At 38.0% G+C, this 17137-nt stretch overlaps 1 protein-coding gene across 1 annotated transcript in view; it reads right to left on the bottom strand.

Moving 5' to 3' along the window:
- Window positions 1–17137, bottom strand: part of FBXO16 (F-box protein 16) — a 49004-nt gene that overhangs the window by 21478 nt on the left and 10389 nt on the right. Inside the window, exons 3-5 of the mRNA XM_026518924.4 lie at window positions 15442–15477; window positions 5543–5749; window positions 1853–2017 (exon numbers count right to left, since the gene is read on the bottom strand). Of these exons, the coding sequence (XP_026374709.2) occupies window positions 1853–2017; window positions 5543–5749; window positions 15442–15477 (408 nt within the window). The remainder of the gene's footprint in view (window positions 1–1852; window positions 2018–5542; window positions 5750–15441; window positions 15478–17137) is intronic.

Genomic DNA, 17137 nt, shown 5'->3' with positions numbered 1-17137 from the left:
TGTGGGGTTCAATTCCAGGACCCTGGGATCATGACCTAAACCAAAGGCAGATACTTTTTTTTTTTTTTAATATTTTATTTATTTATTTGACAGAGAGAGACAGTGAGAGAGGGAACACAAGCAAGGGGAGTGTGAGAGGGAGAAGCAGGCTTCCCGCCGAGCAGGAAGCCTGATGCGGGGCTCGATCCCAGGACCCTGGAATCATGACCTGAGCCAAAGGCAGACACTTAACAGCTGAGCCACCCAGAAGCCCCTTAGGTCTATATTTAAAACAGAAAAACTAAAGTTTAGTATAACAAAGTGTTCCTAAAGAAATTTAATACTAAGCAAAGAGGTGGCAATTTTCTTGCAACAGAACGATTCATCGTTTTTAAATATAGTTATACATATTTTATAGAAAAGAATTACAGCTGAAGACAAAGTTTTCAAGTCAGTTATATATATATAATACTCAAAACTTCTTTTCCTTCTACAAGTTGGTCCCTGTCCCAGAATGGCCCAAGCTTCAGCTAGTGAATGCCATTCCCTGTCCCTAACTGAAAATGAGAGTCAAGAAAAGCCTTATCAAATCTCAAAAAAAGAAATCATAGCTATGGTAATTTTTAAAATAACGTTTTCCATCACCGCAGTTTAAACATTTCTTTTTAAAAGAATTCCTCATGGAGTACACCAATTACTGAAATCTGAAAGGCTAGTTTTATCATTGCAATGGTAACAATATTAATTATGTATAGTTTATTACTATACTAAATGTAGATGGATTCTACTTTAAAACAATAAAACTAAACCTAAATGAACAAGTTAGGGATTGACTATTCATCTCTCAAAAGGATTCTTCAATTTTAAAAGGATTCACTGCAATTTTTTCATAGAATATGATACCCCTGTGGTTTTAAAAATCATTAAAAATTTTTAATTTACACATAATTTTTCAGGAACTCATCTATCGTACAAAACGACACACAGCTCTGCATGTGTATAGATCACACCATAAAGAAAAGGCTCATAAAATTTTCCCATGAGTTATCTCATTAACTGTGACTATAGGAATGAACATAAACATTGGTTATAATGCAGAGAAAACAACTAGAAAAATTATTCTTGCATTATTTACTTTTTATCATTATATGTAAATGCTTTACATTGCTAGTTTCTAGATGAAAAAGAACATTAGTGTACTCATTATTCCCTTCCAAAATTAAGGATTTATTGGAAGACTTTTCTTTATAAATGATATAGAAATAAACTTTAGCTCAGCAGGTAGAACCAGACAATTTGAATTAGTAAAGTAGAATTTGATGACCCACTGATAGCAACTACTGCACAGCATACACGGGGTCCCAGTGTCGGAATTGCCTGGCATGTGCGTCGGAGATATGGAAATCCAGGGCTCTGAACAGAAGGAGGAGCTCCAGTCCTCACCTGCTGGGGAACTGCTGGTTTAGGAGTGTCTGATGAGGGTTCTCGGCTAACATGGATGTCTTGAGAAAGGCTATCGTGTTCTCCGAAAAGGAGAATTTTGAAATAATCGTGTATTTCCTTTGCTTACACTGCCTAGTTTCTAGATTAAAAAGAACTTTAGTATACTCCTATTCCCCTCCCCAACTTCAAGTTTGATGGTTTAGTCTTAGTTGTAGAATTCCTATTTTTTAAAAAATTTTATTTAAATTCCAGTTAGCATACAGCATGATACTAGTTTCGGGTGTACAATTTAGTGATCCAACACTTCCTTACATCACCCGGTGCTCACCACAAGTGCCCTCCTTAATCCCCATCACCTCTTTCCCCCATTCCCCTCCCCCCCATATTCCTAAATAGCTGATATCTGTATGTGCGTTGCTTTTTGATTTACCTTAGGCTTGGTAACATGAAGTTCTTTTACCATTTGAATGTAGTGCTTCTTCCATATTCCCTGCTCAAAGGGAGTTGGAGAGAAATTGATGTACCAGTTAAATCGTAAACATTTGAGCATCCAGAGCTGATCCAGCTCAGTTAAGCTCTTCCAGTGCCAGCTCACCTGCAAAAACAATTGGAAAGAAAAAAAAAAAAAAAAAAACAACCCTACTCAGTCTGCATGCCCATTTTCTCTAGGTCTTCAGCTGTCACCCTGGACGTGAGATAACTTTTTTGTTCTTTTCCTTCAAATCGAAGCTTAAAAAGTTACCTACCTGAAGTGTTCCCTACGCAGGCAGAAGGATTTTCTTTAAATGTCAAACCACACTTAGATTCCAAGTCAGCTAATACGTATTAACCATCCCACCCTAGGGAGACACGTGTCATTATTACTCTCCTGTTGTAAATGGGGGGACTGAGGCTCAGATATACTTTGGAACTTCCTAGGCATTGATATGAAAGTTATATGAGGGTTATGGAAACTCAGATCTGCATACCGTTTACTCATTTTCTGGTATGCTTCCATTTTCCCTCCATTCTTATGATTTAACTACATAGAAATTTTATAAACAGAAAGCAATTACTGATATCACACGGTGTGTCCTAGATAGCCTTTAAGATTCCGAGAGCGTACACTATTTGCTCTGTACATCCCATTCCCACGGCATCATGGTCAATCTCACACATCCAGCAAATGATGGAGGTGACCCTACTATGTGCAGCAGTGTTTACAATAACTTACTCCAGATTATGAACAAGTCTTGCTGAAAACTAGGGTCAAGTTCCTATACAAAGCTCAGACTAGGGGTTCTGTGTCTTGGCTATGAGAGCTGCAAAGATGGCATCTAAACTTCCAACGCAAATTTCATCCTTGGAAAACTGGTTTCTTTTTCAACACTAATTAAATCATTAATAATATCTGAGCACACACACAAAAAAAAAAAGGAAAGAAGAAAGGGCAGAACACTGTAATATACATCCATTTATCTGGTCCTACCAAGTGCTGAGTTCCATTATGTTTTCTGTGCTGAAGAGGAGACGTACAGGAGAGGGAAGGGTACAATTACAAGAAAAAACAGGTTCAGGAGCTGGAAGGACGAAAAGGGGTAGAGAATCTGACAGAGCCCGGCAGGCAGGAACAGAAATCACATCTACTTTGTTCAACACAGAAATGAAACAACATCACCTTTAATCCCCATATGGTTAATTAACTCAGATTCAGTGGAGAGGTGAGGTTTCACACGGAGGGGATGAGGAGAAAAGTTTCTCAATTCTCCCTCTTTTCCTCATTTTCCTTACATCTTGTTTTGACCTGGGTATTAAGTTGTTTTGATTCCCCCAGGGTAGATAAGGTTTTTGTATGTTTTGTTTTTTGCTTTTTGGTGTTTTTTGTTTTAAGGTGGAGAGGAATGAGGACAGTTGAAGGGGAGGTAGGAGCTTTCAAAATTATCAGCACCCCCATCTTTTTAAACAGTTCAAAGCTCATTTTAGTGCAATGACATTATTGTTTAAATCTAGCTGAAGAACAAATGCCTGTGTCTTCCTCACAGGCAGGACTGGGAACAAATGTAAGGCTGAGATCTTGCAAGACTGACATATGATACACATATATGATAGGATTAGTGATTTCAAACAACATTTCCCTCCAATGATAACATTCTCGTTGTGCAAAACTTGGAAAATTCCAAGAAGTTTTAAGAAAAACAATACCCATAACCCCATCAATCAGAGATGACCTTTATTAACAACCTGACAGAGTTCTTTTCTATCTTTTTTGTAAGCATGTATGAAACAAAATTGGGAAATTATATACAATTTTAAATTGTGCTTTCTTCATTTCACACATTATAAGCTTCTTTGAAAACATGTTTTCTAATGGCCACACAATAATTTATCATATGGCTAAATGACAGTCTCTTATTATTGGACATTTAGAATGCTATGCTCTTTTAAGGAATGTTTCATTTTTGGAATAAGTAATATATGTACATTAGTACTAAACTTAAAGATCCAAAGGGACATGTGGTAAAAGAAAGTCTCTCTCTCATTCCCATCCCCTGGTCACTCCTTTCCCTCACTGGATATAACCACTGTTACAGCTCCTGTGTGTCATTCGAGGAACATTCTAGGCCTACATTAATAAATATGCATATATTATTTTTTCTTTCGAAAGTGGTAGGACAGTTCTGCACCTTTGCTTTTTTTCACTGATGATAGATCTTAAAGATTGTTGCAATTTATTTAACCAGTCCCCTAATGGGGGACATTTCCATTGCTTCCAAACTTTGGCTATTACAAACAATGTTGCAATATTCTTATACAGACTGTTTTTGCATATTGAAGCACTCCAAGAAGTGGGACTGCTGGATCAAAGGGAACCTTTCTTTCTTTCTTTCTTTCTTTCTTTCTTTCTTTCTTTCTTTCTTTCCTTCTTTCCTTCTTTCCTTCTTTCCTTCTTTCTTTCTTTTTTTTAAGATTTTATTTATTTATTTGAGAGAGAGAGAACTATCGGGGGAGGAGCAGAGGCAGAAGGAGAGGGAGAAGCAGACTCCCTGCTGAACAGGGAGCCCAATGTGGGGCTCGATCCCAGGGCCCTGAGATCATGACCTGAGCCAAAGGCAGATGCTTAAGCGACTGAGCCACCTAGGTGCCCCTAAATTGTATATTTTCTTTTAAGGCTTCTGGGTATTAAAGAATACTCAAAAAGGCTTCCTTTCCTGTTTTGAGTACTTTAATGGTTTCCTTTGATTTCATACCAATCTTTTATCTTACTAGAATTTTTTTTCAGACAGCTGCCCAATTGTCCCAACACCATTTATTAACTCTTCTTTCTTACTGCCTTCATTTTCTTAATTTTAAAGACTAAAATTCTGTTACACCACTGTGAACATGTGGTAACAAGTAATTTCCGGTGTTAACCAGACTCTACGAAAATTCTCAACAAAATGGCTACCAGCTTTATCTTGTAAGTAATGGAAGTATACTTTAATAGACCGTGGACTGACTTGTAGGAAAACAACAGTCAGCCCCTTTTCCAAGGCCACTGGAAGTGAGTCTACTCACTCTGAACTTTTAGTCTTTTTTTTTTTTTTTAAGATTTTATTTATTTATTTGAGAGACACAGTAAGCGAAAGAGAGAGTATATGAACAGGGGCAGAGGGAGAGGGAGGCTCCCCTGTGGGGCTCCATCCCAGGACCTTGGGATCAGGACCTGAGCCGAAGGCAGACACTTAACCAACTGAGCCACCCAGGCGCCCCCAGAACTCTTTTAGTCTTGTACTCTTTGTACATACCCCACTAGTACCTTATTTTGAGCTTTTCTGTTTATGAATAGCCTACACTATACAATTTAGAATTGTTTTCTAGTTGTATGCTATGCAGTATGAGACTGTTCTGCCGATGAACCATTTCATATATATGTTTGTCTCCCAACCAGCAAATACTATTCTGTGGACACTAATGATGTCCTACATCATTTTACATCTACTTTTGAGTAGTAAATACAGAGGCACAAAGAAGGCGGGGGTTAATTTAAACGATTTAAACATCTCATCTATTTCTTGGTTTTGCACATGTGCTTTTTTTTTCTCAGTTTAGAATTTTCTAGGCTATCACTACAAAATGTTGTGTACTGATTCTTTGCCTTTACCTGTGCACAACGACAAAGACTTCGGGGGTCCAGGAAAGAAAAGATGTATAAAGATAACACCCTTGGAAGCTTGGTAGTAAAATCCAGAGCTTCTGCTGGAATTTTTTCTTGAAGCTTTCGACAGCAGAACTTTTGCTGTGACAGGGAGCAACGTTCTAACAGGCCTGTCAAGATTCTTCTCCGTTGAGAGTCTGTCCATTTGTCAAACTGGAAAAAAAGAAAGGTGAAAAAAAAAAAAACCCTGCAGGTTTAGCCTGTTACCAGAGATTTATTAGAGGAAGGGATAAGAATAGCATAGAATTGAGTTTAATATTTTATTTCTAATGAATAGCGTGTATATCTTCCCCTAATTAAAAAATTTTATGTTTTGCCACTTACCTGTCCTTTCTCACATTTATACATATGAGCATGTGCAAGACCTGAGTGTGTACATAACAGTGCATTTGACCTCAGAACTTGTAGTTACATAAGGACATTAAGTTGGGAACTGGCCATATTCATAAACTGAGACATTATATACTTAAGAATATAATTTCAGGGGTGCCTGGGTGGCTCAGTCGGTTAGGTGTCTGCCTTTGGCTCAGGTCATGATCCCAGGGTCCTGGGATTGAGTTCCGCGGTGGGCTCCCTGCTTGGCAGGGAGCCTGCTTCTCCCTCTCCTGCTGCTCCTCCTGCTTGTGCTCTCTCACTCTCTCTCTGTCAAACAAATCAATAAAATCTTTACAAATGTATATATATATACTTTGAAGAGAAGGCACCTGGGCAGCCCCTCTCTGGCCAGAGTTTCTGTATTAGCTCGTAAATGCCAAACTCCAGGACCAGAAACAAAGCTTTGCATTCACAACTGAAGATAAGGCATACTATGCAAATATCCCTGAGAAGGGCTAAAGTCCCACTAATGTGTAAATGATTGATTGGAGAGAAAATGTCAATAGGAAGACCTGAGGGAAAAAAAGAGCGCCAGAGACAGGAAGTAGATACCAGAGTAATCTGGGGCATGCCAAACAAAAGCTTTGGTTACTTCACTATTTTTCCCAGAGACAACCCTGAATCAGTCCCAAGATCAATGACTGATCAAAGATAAGAATTCGAGGGCTGGCCAAAACCAAAAGAAAGGCTCTTACAGGAACACCTGCCAATTGAATGAGCCACTCACCGGAGGTCTAAACCTCTCTTTTTTTCCTTAGCCCATTTTAGAGAAGAGAAATAGGAAAGTTTGGGGCGACATGTATTTTGTATACTATTGAATTTAACATATATAAATTTTCTATGGTTGTCATAAGCTGGTGAGAATTTTATAAGGAACTTTAGTTGTAATCATAAAATACACTGACTACCTAAAAAGGCATATAAAGCATGACGAGTCAACTTCGTTATAGTCATATGATGTATTTTTTTTTAATCGGCAAGAATACTTCTTGATCAGAACTATTATAGATCTATTTCATGACTCAGGAATCTCAGTTTGGAAACTATAATTCAAGAGGGAACATAGAGAGCAAGATGGAGTCACTCATGTCAAGTAGTGAGGTAAGCAGCCAAGGATGTTGCATCTAAGACCAGATACCACCCAAACCAGCACAGACTGGCAGTACTAAGGGCTGATAATCACTAAGGCCACGGGAACCTGGAAAGACCAAGTGCTGATAATCACTAGATACAGGAGAGGCCTGCAAAGGCACGAGACTGATACAACTCCTTTAAACAGAGGATTTCTGCAGCAAATTGTCAGACCGCAGATACTGACCCTTCCACTTCTGACCGTACCGACCAAAGGCCTTGCCTGGTTGACCTTAAACATCACACAGATTCCCCACTGCTTGAACATAATAAGTAGTATGAGCTGAGAGCTGACCTAGACTGGACCGAGGCCTCACCTCAACTGTGCACTCAGGGACTGACCTCACATTTGATTCTTTAACTTCTTGCCCCTTGTTATAGCTTCTCTGTTTTGTGTGACGTGTAATGCCCAGTGACGTGTCATTGAGTTTGGAATCCTGACATTGTGGAAAGACATAACAGGTAGGGGCCTTGATAGTGGGCTTGCAGCAGGGAAGAAAAAACCCCAAACTTTAACAAATAATTGAATAAAATCTATTCATGTGCAAGTATTCCCTGATTTCTCCTCTCTTATTTCTGCACAATTCATATTTCCAGCTTTCACAATGGGGGGTTTCTTTCCTTTTGGGATGGATTATTAGAATAAAGAGAGAAGCCAGACCAGAATGACTGGGACCAAGGAAAGAACCATGCCAGAGAAACCACACTGATTTATAAAATGAAGAGCCAAGCGGGAAGTGTCAAGAGAGAGAAAAGCAGTTAGGTTTTGGCTTGTTGGGAGCTTGGGGGTTCAGAATGTCATTGCCTCGACAGCAATTAGAGACTGTGAGAGAACTGAGGAATGAAGGAAGGTATTAAAAAGAAAACCACAGTACAAAATGGAGTCACTTATGTTAAGGGACCCATGTCAGCAAACCAAGATTTAATACTAACCTAATTGTAATATTATCTATCCCCCAGGAATATAACCTTTAGCCAGTCAACATGAAATTTCCTGGTCAGCACTAGGAAATTTACCAACAGACCACTTCCATTCCCCTTAGGAAAGCAATCTTACCTAAAACAATGCGTTCTTTGCTAATAATTTCCATTGTTAGGCTCCCTCTCTACCTTTCAAAACCTTTCCTTTTCTGTAGCTCAATGGAGCTCCTATTTGCTAGACAGGATGCTACCTGATTCACAAATTGCTCAATAGAGTCAATGTGATCTTTTAAATTACTCAGTTGAATTTCTGTGGTTTAACAAAGGGAGACCTGAGAAGTATTGTCAAGAGTTTTATTTATTTGTTTTTTAAGATTTTATTTATTTATTTGACAGAGAGAGACAGCAAGAGAGGTAACACAAGCAAGGGGAGTGGAAGAGGGAGAAGCAGGCTTCCCGTCAAGCAGGGAGCCCATGTAGGGCTCGATCCCAGGACCCCGGGATCATGACCTGAGCTGAAGGCAGACGCCCAACGGCTGAGTCACCCAGGCACCCCTTGTCAAGCGTTTTAAACTGGTTCTGCTGTGATTTTTCTTTGAAACGTGAAGTGAAAATTGGAATTCATTTTAAAATTACTTTTAGGCAGTGCTCTGTGGTTCTGTAGAAGCTGAGTTACATGAGACTCAGGACGATTATGGTTACAAAAAAAATTTTCATGTGATATTATTATCACTGCAAGAAATCAGAAATAACCAAAAATGCCTAACCACAGGGGATCAGCTATGCAAACTGTAATATCTCAACATGACAAGAGAAAGTATGGCATTACAGATTGATGGTGGGTTTGGGAATGATGCCATTGGAAGTCTCACTTACAGTATCCTATTATTTCTAATACTCCTTAGAAATAAATCACTACATTCCAGCTCCACTATTAACAACCTCTCAATTTCCTCATTTATACATTAAGAATAATTATATCTAAATTGTAGGGTTGCTGTGAGGATTAAATAAAATAATTTATGCATAAAATTCTTAACAAGGTGCACACCTCATAGTAGACATGGTAGCTATCATAAAATATCAAAGCGATGTTAAGAATAATAAGTATGTGGGTTAAATCAGTGTGAAAAGAATATATATGCAAACAATTAAATTAAAGAGCATAAGATTATCATGTCTGTGCGTTGGCAAGGATGGGAAGTACATTTAGAATGACTGAGGTTAGCTCATCTACTTTCATTGCTGCCCACAAAAAGAGAATGAGCTCAGGTTGAAGAACAGTGATTTAGAATGAATATAAAAGAACCCTAGGATTATAAAATGCTGAAGAAATCTATAAAAGAAAACATTAAAACATTTTCCTCTAGAGATTAAAAAGATAATTACATTGGTTTCTCATTTATTTCCCTGATTACCATGGTCAAAAGGTAATTTATATCTGGCTTTGATAGGTGTTCTTTGCCTCAAGGGATTTTTCCTTTCTAATTGTGTTTGTTTAGGCTAATAGAAAATGAATTTGCATTCCTTGAACTCCTATCAATTGAAGGTGGGTTGATGACTCAGAAGAATGCTTCACAGTTGGGGAAAATCCCTTTGGAATTTAAAAGGTGCTAGGAGTAATCCAAAAAGTCAATAATCCATGGAACAGTTAACTGTCCAGGAATTTGATAATCTACGTCTCTCCCATCACCTCTCAAATAAAAATACCCGTAACATAATAGCCAAGGGTCCAGTATGTGAGATTTAGGGAGTAGCTAGGACCATTCTCCCATCCTGGTATCTCCTACGGTACTTCCCTTTACAGTTAGTTCCTTTTTAAAAAAGTATTATGTTATATCAATTGTATTATGCTATGTTATATCACAATTATGATATGATTATATTTTATAATTATTTTAATGCCTTTTTACTGGGCTTTCTGGACCCAATAGAATTGTGAAAATCCTATGTTTGGAGTAGTTGTTCCAAGGATTCTTATTGCAGATGCGGGAAGTGAGGACAGTTGCTAGAGCCTTCGGGTTCCAGTCATTTCACACTGACTGGCAAGGAAAAGTTCACAGCGAGTGAGGGACAAGATGAAGAGGAAGGCTTGTTATTGTTTGCTTATTGGTTATTTATCTCAATCTGGTTGAGTTTCTTTTTTTTTTTAAAGATTTTATTTATTTATTTGAGAGAGAGAGAGAGAAAGAGAGAGAGAGATTGAGAGAATGAGTGGGGGGAGGGGCAGAACAGAGAGCCTGACATGGGGGATGGTGACCTGAGCCAAATGCAGACACTTAACCGACTGAGCCACCGGGTCCTCTCTGGTTGAATTTCTGAGTCCTATTATCAAAAACTGACTTTCACATTAAAGTGTGAACACATTATTATTTAAAAGTTTCAAAATGGTACATATACAATTAAACATGAAAATCCTTTGTAACTGTTCCTTCCCATCCAATCTCATTCCATTCTCCAGAAATAACCACACGCACAATTTAATGTTATGCATTTCCATGCGTTTGCATACACATAGAGCCATCAATAAGGAAACAGTTAAATAAATATACGCATCCTATACGATACAGTGCAGCAGTTTAAAAAACAAAATACAGCCATAAATGACCTAATATGTAATGAACCCAGAGCATATTGTTTTCTCATTCATTCACTGCATATTCATTTTCTCATTCATTCCTTCATTGTGGCTATACCGCAATATATTTACTCAATTTACTACTGACAGCATTTATAATACAAAAAAAAAAGAACAGAAAAGAAAAAAAAAAATCCCAACTGCAATATTCTGAAACATGCCTTTTCATGTCCTGTGTGAATATTTCTCTAGTACAGATAAATAGAAGTGGAGTTACAGGTTCAAAATCCTTACTTACATTGGATAGTGTTTAGCCCCTCAATTTTTGTCACATAGGCAAAAGGAGAAGTTGGGAATCTCATTGCTGTAATTTGTATTTCTCTAATTTTAGTGAAACAGATCATATTTTATATGTTTATTGGCCATTTATGTACTCTTGTATATTTCTCATTCTTCTATTAGCTCATTATTCCATGGGGGGTGTTTGTATTTTTCTGCTTGATTTGTAGGAACTCTTTATAATCCTAGATATTAATCTTTACCTATCATGCAACTTGCAAAATATTTTCTCTTCCTTCTCTTTTGAATTTTAGCTCTGATTATGGTTGTTGCCAGCAAATTAAAAGTAATGCCCCCTACTTTTTTCAAACTCTTTGTAACACTATTATTCTTATTTTTTTTTCCTTTTTATTTTTAAGTAATCTCTGTACCCAGTGTGGGGCTTGAACCCACAACCCTGAGGTCAAGAGTTGCATGCTCTACCAAGGGAGCCAGCCAGGTGCCCCCACTATTATTTCTGTTAACAACATAAAAGGTGAGAAAAAGTTTGAGATGCTTTCTTTTCAACTAAAATATTTCTTTTTTTTTTTTTAAAGATTTTATTTATTTATTTGACAGAGATAGAGACAGCCAGCGAGAGAGGGAACACAAGTAGGGGGAGTGGGAGAGGAAGAAGCAGGCTCATAGCGGAGGAGACTGATGTGGGGCTCGATCCCATAATGCCGGGATCACACCCTGAGTCGAAGGCAGACGCTTAACCACTGTGCCACCCAGGAGCCCCCAACTAAAATATTTTTGCCGTTACTTTCTGGGAGCTGTTTTTCTTAGGAGGTAATTGTCTTTTCTAACAAGTATTGAAGGGCAAAGAAGATTTAAGAGATAAGGGATTAACCAGTAGCGTGGAACAGGAAAGGAGAGGAGTTTTTCAGTTTCTCTTAATTATTTTGTTTGTTACTGTACAGACCATTATTAGATAAGACCACGTGCTAATGTATAAACAAAAATGACATTCTATGGCCAAATATCTTTTGGATTGTCTATCATTGGATAGGTTTCATCTTACATCTTATTCACAATGTCCAGATTATTTTAAAAATTGACTGTACTTCTAATACTAGATTGAGCTTTAAACTGATAATTGATCCCTACATTGAATAGTCCAAGCAATGCTAAGTAAAAAAAAAAAAAATGTATATTTATTTTTCCTTTCTTTTCGTGGAAATGTATTTCTTATGTTATCAACCTCTTATGGTGTTCCTGAAACATAAACAAAAAAACCTAAAAACCAAAATGCCGGGACGCCTGGGTGGCTCAGTCAGTTGAGCGTCTGCCTTCAGTTTGGGTCATGATCCCAGAGGTCCTGGGATCCCAACCCCTGGTCCGGCTGTCTGCTCAGCTGGGAACCTGCTTCTTCCTCTCCCTCTGCCTGCCACTCCCCCTGCTTGTGCTCATGCGCTCTCTGTCAAATGAATAAATAAAATCTTTTAAAAAAACAAATAAAAAATAATAAAAACTAAAATGGAGAGAGGAAATTAAATAAGGCAAATTGGAAATATGCCCCTCAAACAATTCATGTGGCTAGTGTGCAGGTATATAGATAACCACACGATATAGTGAATTTGAGGATTAAGTTTATTGTGGGACAAAAGAGAAAAACCAGTATCATTTATTCATTTAGAAAGCATTTATTAAATGCCTGATAGTGTCGAGGACTGTGTAAGGAGCAAGATATAGAACCATGTTTTCCCCCTGTAAATTAATCTTTTGGAGAAGAGAGATAATTAGTGATCTTCGCAAATATATTTCTATTAGCTATGGTAAAAGAAAAGAATAAACAAGATCTTTTAAAAAGTGCGAAGACCTTGAATTTTGACAGGGTGATATCAAAAATACTTAACAACTGGTAATGCCACCAACGAATGAAAAGTTGGTCACACCAAATACTGGCTGAACACTAGCCTTGGCTACATTAATTAAGGGATTTCCACTGATAGTATGTGGAATAATTGTGTAAAAATAGTCGTTCTAAAAAAGTCTCATTTTAAGTTGTTGGTAACAGGTATAAAGTTAGTTTTAAAAATGTAAATAGGATATGAGAAAAACTCAGCTAGATTTTAAATTTTTAGTATTTTTCATTTCTTAATTTTTATCATACTTACTTTATAAAATTTTATTATTATTTTGAATAGGTAATATAGTCACATGATTAAAAAAGTCAAAAGGTACAAAAGGCTATTCAGCTAAAGGAGTCCCTTCCACCCTGTCCTAGAGTCACAGTTCTCCCTGGGGGAAACCCTTTTCTTGTGCATCCTTCCAGATATACTATGTATATAATTTTTAAAAAATTTACTTAGGTTAACAAATATCCTAGACTGGAGCTTGTAGACCAATACAAAAAAGAATCGGTGACCAACTAAGACAACCAAGAACATTAAGAAATAGTATTTTACGTTAATCTTAGTGCAATGGCCTGAACGTTTGTATCCCCCCAAAATTCATACGTTGAAACCTAACCCACAAGGTGATGGTACTGGGGGTTTTGGGAGAGGATTAGGTCACCAGGGCACCAGGGTAAAGCTTTCATGAATGAGATTAGTGTCCTTATAAAAGAGACCCCAGAGAGCTCCCTCTCCCCTCCTGCCACGTGAGGTAAAAAGTAAAAAGATGCCCATCTATAAGCCAGAAAGTGGGATCTTGCCAGACACCAAATCTGCCCTTGCCTTGATCTCGGACTTCCCAGCCTCTGGAACTATGAGAAATAATTTCTGTTGTTTATAAGCCACCCGGTCTGTGTATTTTGTTTACAGCAGCCCAAACTTCTCTAAGACACTCAGGAAATGAGTTTCAGTAACTCATAGGAAAGGGCGTCCCACCCACTGTTATCTTCCAGGTCAGAGATGTTCCCTTTAGGAAAAAGCGTTGACTGTATGCTTTAAAAATGGGATATTTCAAGTTGATTACACCTAACAAGAGTTAAGAAATCTAAGTATAGTTTTTTTTAAAGTAATCCTGATTTATTTTTTAAACTAAGATATAGTTCACATGCCATAAAATTTGGCATTTTAAGTGTACAATTCGGTGGTTTTTAAAATAATCACAAGGTTGTGTAGCCATCACTGCTATCTAATTCCAGAACATTTTTGTTATCCCCCAGAAGAAACCCTATACCCATTACCATCAATCCCCCAGCCCCTGGAAAGCACTAATCTATTTTGTGTCTCTATGGATTTGCCTATTCTGGACATTTCATATAAATGGGATCATATGATATGCAGCCTCAGTGTTTGGTTTCTTTCATTTAGCATATATATTTTTTAAGATTCTCTTTATTTTTTTGAGAGAGAAGGAGAGAGAAAGCATACAAGCAGGGGGAGGGGCAGAGGCACAGGGAGAGGGAAAAGCAGACTCCCCGCAGAGCAGGGAGCCCAACGTGGGGCTCCATCCCAGGACCCTGAGACATTGACCTGAGCCACCTAGGCGCCCCTCACTTAGCATATTATTTTTAAGGTTCATCCATGTTATAGCATGTATCAGTACTTTATTTCTTTCTCTTTCCTTTTAAAATTTTCTTACCTTTAAAAAAATTTTAAAATATATATATAACATAAAATTTACCATTTTAACCATTTTTAAGCGTACAGTTCAAAGGCATTAAGTACATTCACACTGTTGTACAGCCATCACCCCCATCCACCTCCAGAACTTTCTCATCCTCCCAAACTGAAACTCTGTACATGTTAAATAATAATTCCACACCCCTTGGTAATTTCTATTCTACTTTCTGTCTCTATGAATTTGACTACTCTAGGTACCTCATATAAATGGAATCATACAATAGTTGTCCTTTTCTGTCTGGCTTATTTCACTTAGCATACTGCCTTCAGAGTTCATCCATACTGTATCTTGTATCAGAGCTTCCTTCTTTTTTGAGGCTGAATAATATTCCATTGTATGGATAGACCACATTGTGTTTATCCTTTTATCAGTTGATGGATATTTGGGTGTTTACACTTTTTGACTATTACGAATAATGCTGCTATTAACATTCATGTACATATTTTTGCAAGACTGTATGTCTTCAATTCTCTTGGGTGGTAGAGACAGGTGGGCCCATAGAGGAATTTGATGAGTAGCCAACATTGCTCAGAGACTGATCATGACCCAGGGAAGGACAACGATCACTGGGACTCTATGTCTCCTTTGAGAAAAGGGTGCGGATGTTTTCAGTTGTGTAGAGGATAGTTGTGTCTTGTTAAATAAAAGCATAAAGTTGTTACAGTTTTCCTTCGGAAATTTGAGCATAAGTAGAAGGGTGTAGATGGATGCTAAGTACCCAATGGATGAACTGTGCTGGCTACCAAGCTGTCGTCTCAGATCCAACTCGCCTTTATAAACCCTACTTTGTGAGTATACCACCCTAATGGGTACGTACAGAGAGTACCAGTCAAATTTCTCAGGCAATGAGTGATCACTTATTACTTTATGTTCAAACTGAATTCTTTGGGGTCTATGATAATGTGACATAACATAATAGAGAAGTAACTTTATTTTAAATGGTTACCCATTTTCCAAGCAGAGCTCTTCTTTCTTCAAATACCTACAATAAATAAAAAGAATGGAATGATTTTATATTTCATGGCTCAAAATACCCATTATAAGATATCATTAAAGTATCAATAAATAAAAATTGACAGTCTTTTCATATACCAACTGAGTAGAAAAAGACAGATTTCATTCCTGAGAGGGTACTTTACTTATTTTTAACTTGGAGACAGTTATCGTTTTTCTCAGTTTCTCCATGTGGAATAATTCATCTTAAAGAAAAAGTAATTTTTTTTAAAGGCAAGAAATAAGAAAAGAATGGAATTGTAGAGTGACGTCAATTTTAGAATTGGAAAGGAGATGAAAAAACGGACAAAGGAAAAACAGGAAAATGGAGATCCTCCCCCAAATATCAATAGTATGAGAACCTGTGAAATTCATGAATGAGTAGCTCTGTTTTTATATTTCGGCGTGGACATGCACTGATATGTTTGTAGGATTAGAAATTTGTGTACGTCTACCTCTGGGCTTACAACTCAGTGTTTAGCTGGATGGGTTTGTTATTATACACGAGTTACTCAGACACCATGTCTTATTCGTGTTTACATCTCTACTGCAGAGTACGCAGCATAGTACGCGTACTTGTGTTTGCTGGACTGAATGAATTGGTTGTGATAAGGAATAGCTTTATGGATGTATTGGTACGATGTGAGTGGATTTATATATCAGTGTAGAGGTGTTTTTGTGAGCACCAGTCATATGTGTATTTGAATGAATGAGGAAAGGAGACTGATGTGAGAATGTTTGGCGGAGGAGGGAGTTATGGAGAGAGGAAGCAAGGGAGAGTCATGAACAGATGTGAATGTCTCTCTCACTCCCACACTCAGCCCCGCTGTCAGCTTTCAAAATTGGGATTGATGTTTTTCCCTTCCTCTTAGCACTGCCTAAATTCTCCGGTGCTGTAAGAATGTTTCCACTTGGAGAGTAGCTAAGGCCCATTTCTTCCCTTTTAGTGGAGGCGGAGAAGGAGCTGGTTTTATGCTTCTAACAGATAATGCTTTCCTTCTTTTTTTAGACTCTCAAACTCTAGTTTGAAAGGGCGTACAAAATGGGGATTGAAATAATTGGTTCAACAACAGGTTGAAGGCCAGTGAAATGTCAGTTTTGTTCCTGGCCAGAGAATCTCTGACATTACAGGTAGACGTTTTTCTCACATTAGAGAAGAAGAAAAAGGATGCCCTTCTCCCCTGCCCCCTATTAACCCTCACCTGGGCTACTGGGACCCTCAAATAATGGCAACAGATAAACTTGGGATTTCTGGATGAAAATAGAAGAGAACCTATAGAAGATTTAAAAATGTGGATTCAGGGGCGCCTGGGTAGCATAGCAGTTAAGCGTCTGCCTTTGGCTCAGGGCGTGATCCCGGCGTTATGGGATCGAGCCCCACATCAGGCTCCTCCACTAGGAGCCTGCTTCTTCCTCTCCCACTCCCCCTAGTTGTGTTCCCTCTCTCGCTGGCTGTCTCTATCTCTGTCGAATAAATAAAATCTTTTTAAAAAAATGTGGATTCAGATATTTCTCAAACTCTTGCCCTCTATCTAACCAAAGCCTATCAATCATCTGTTGGTCCATTCAAGTCACCAGCACCAGCACTTCTCAGATGCCCAGGGGATCTAGCTCCTCCCAACTCATATTCCACTTATAACCCACACACC

The sequence above is a fragment of the Ursus arctos genome, unplaced genomic scaffold (genome assembly GCF_023065955.2).
Source record: "Ursus arctos isolate Adak ecotype North America unplaced genomic scaffold, UrsArc2.0 scaffold_11, whole genome shotgun sequence".
Lineage (NCBI taxonomy): Eukaryota > Metazoa > Chordata > Mammalia > Carnivora > Ursidae > Ursus > Ursus arctos.
Note: the sequence above shows the minus strand (reverse complement) of the source record. Positions and strands in the feature narration are given on the sequence as shown.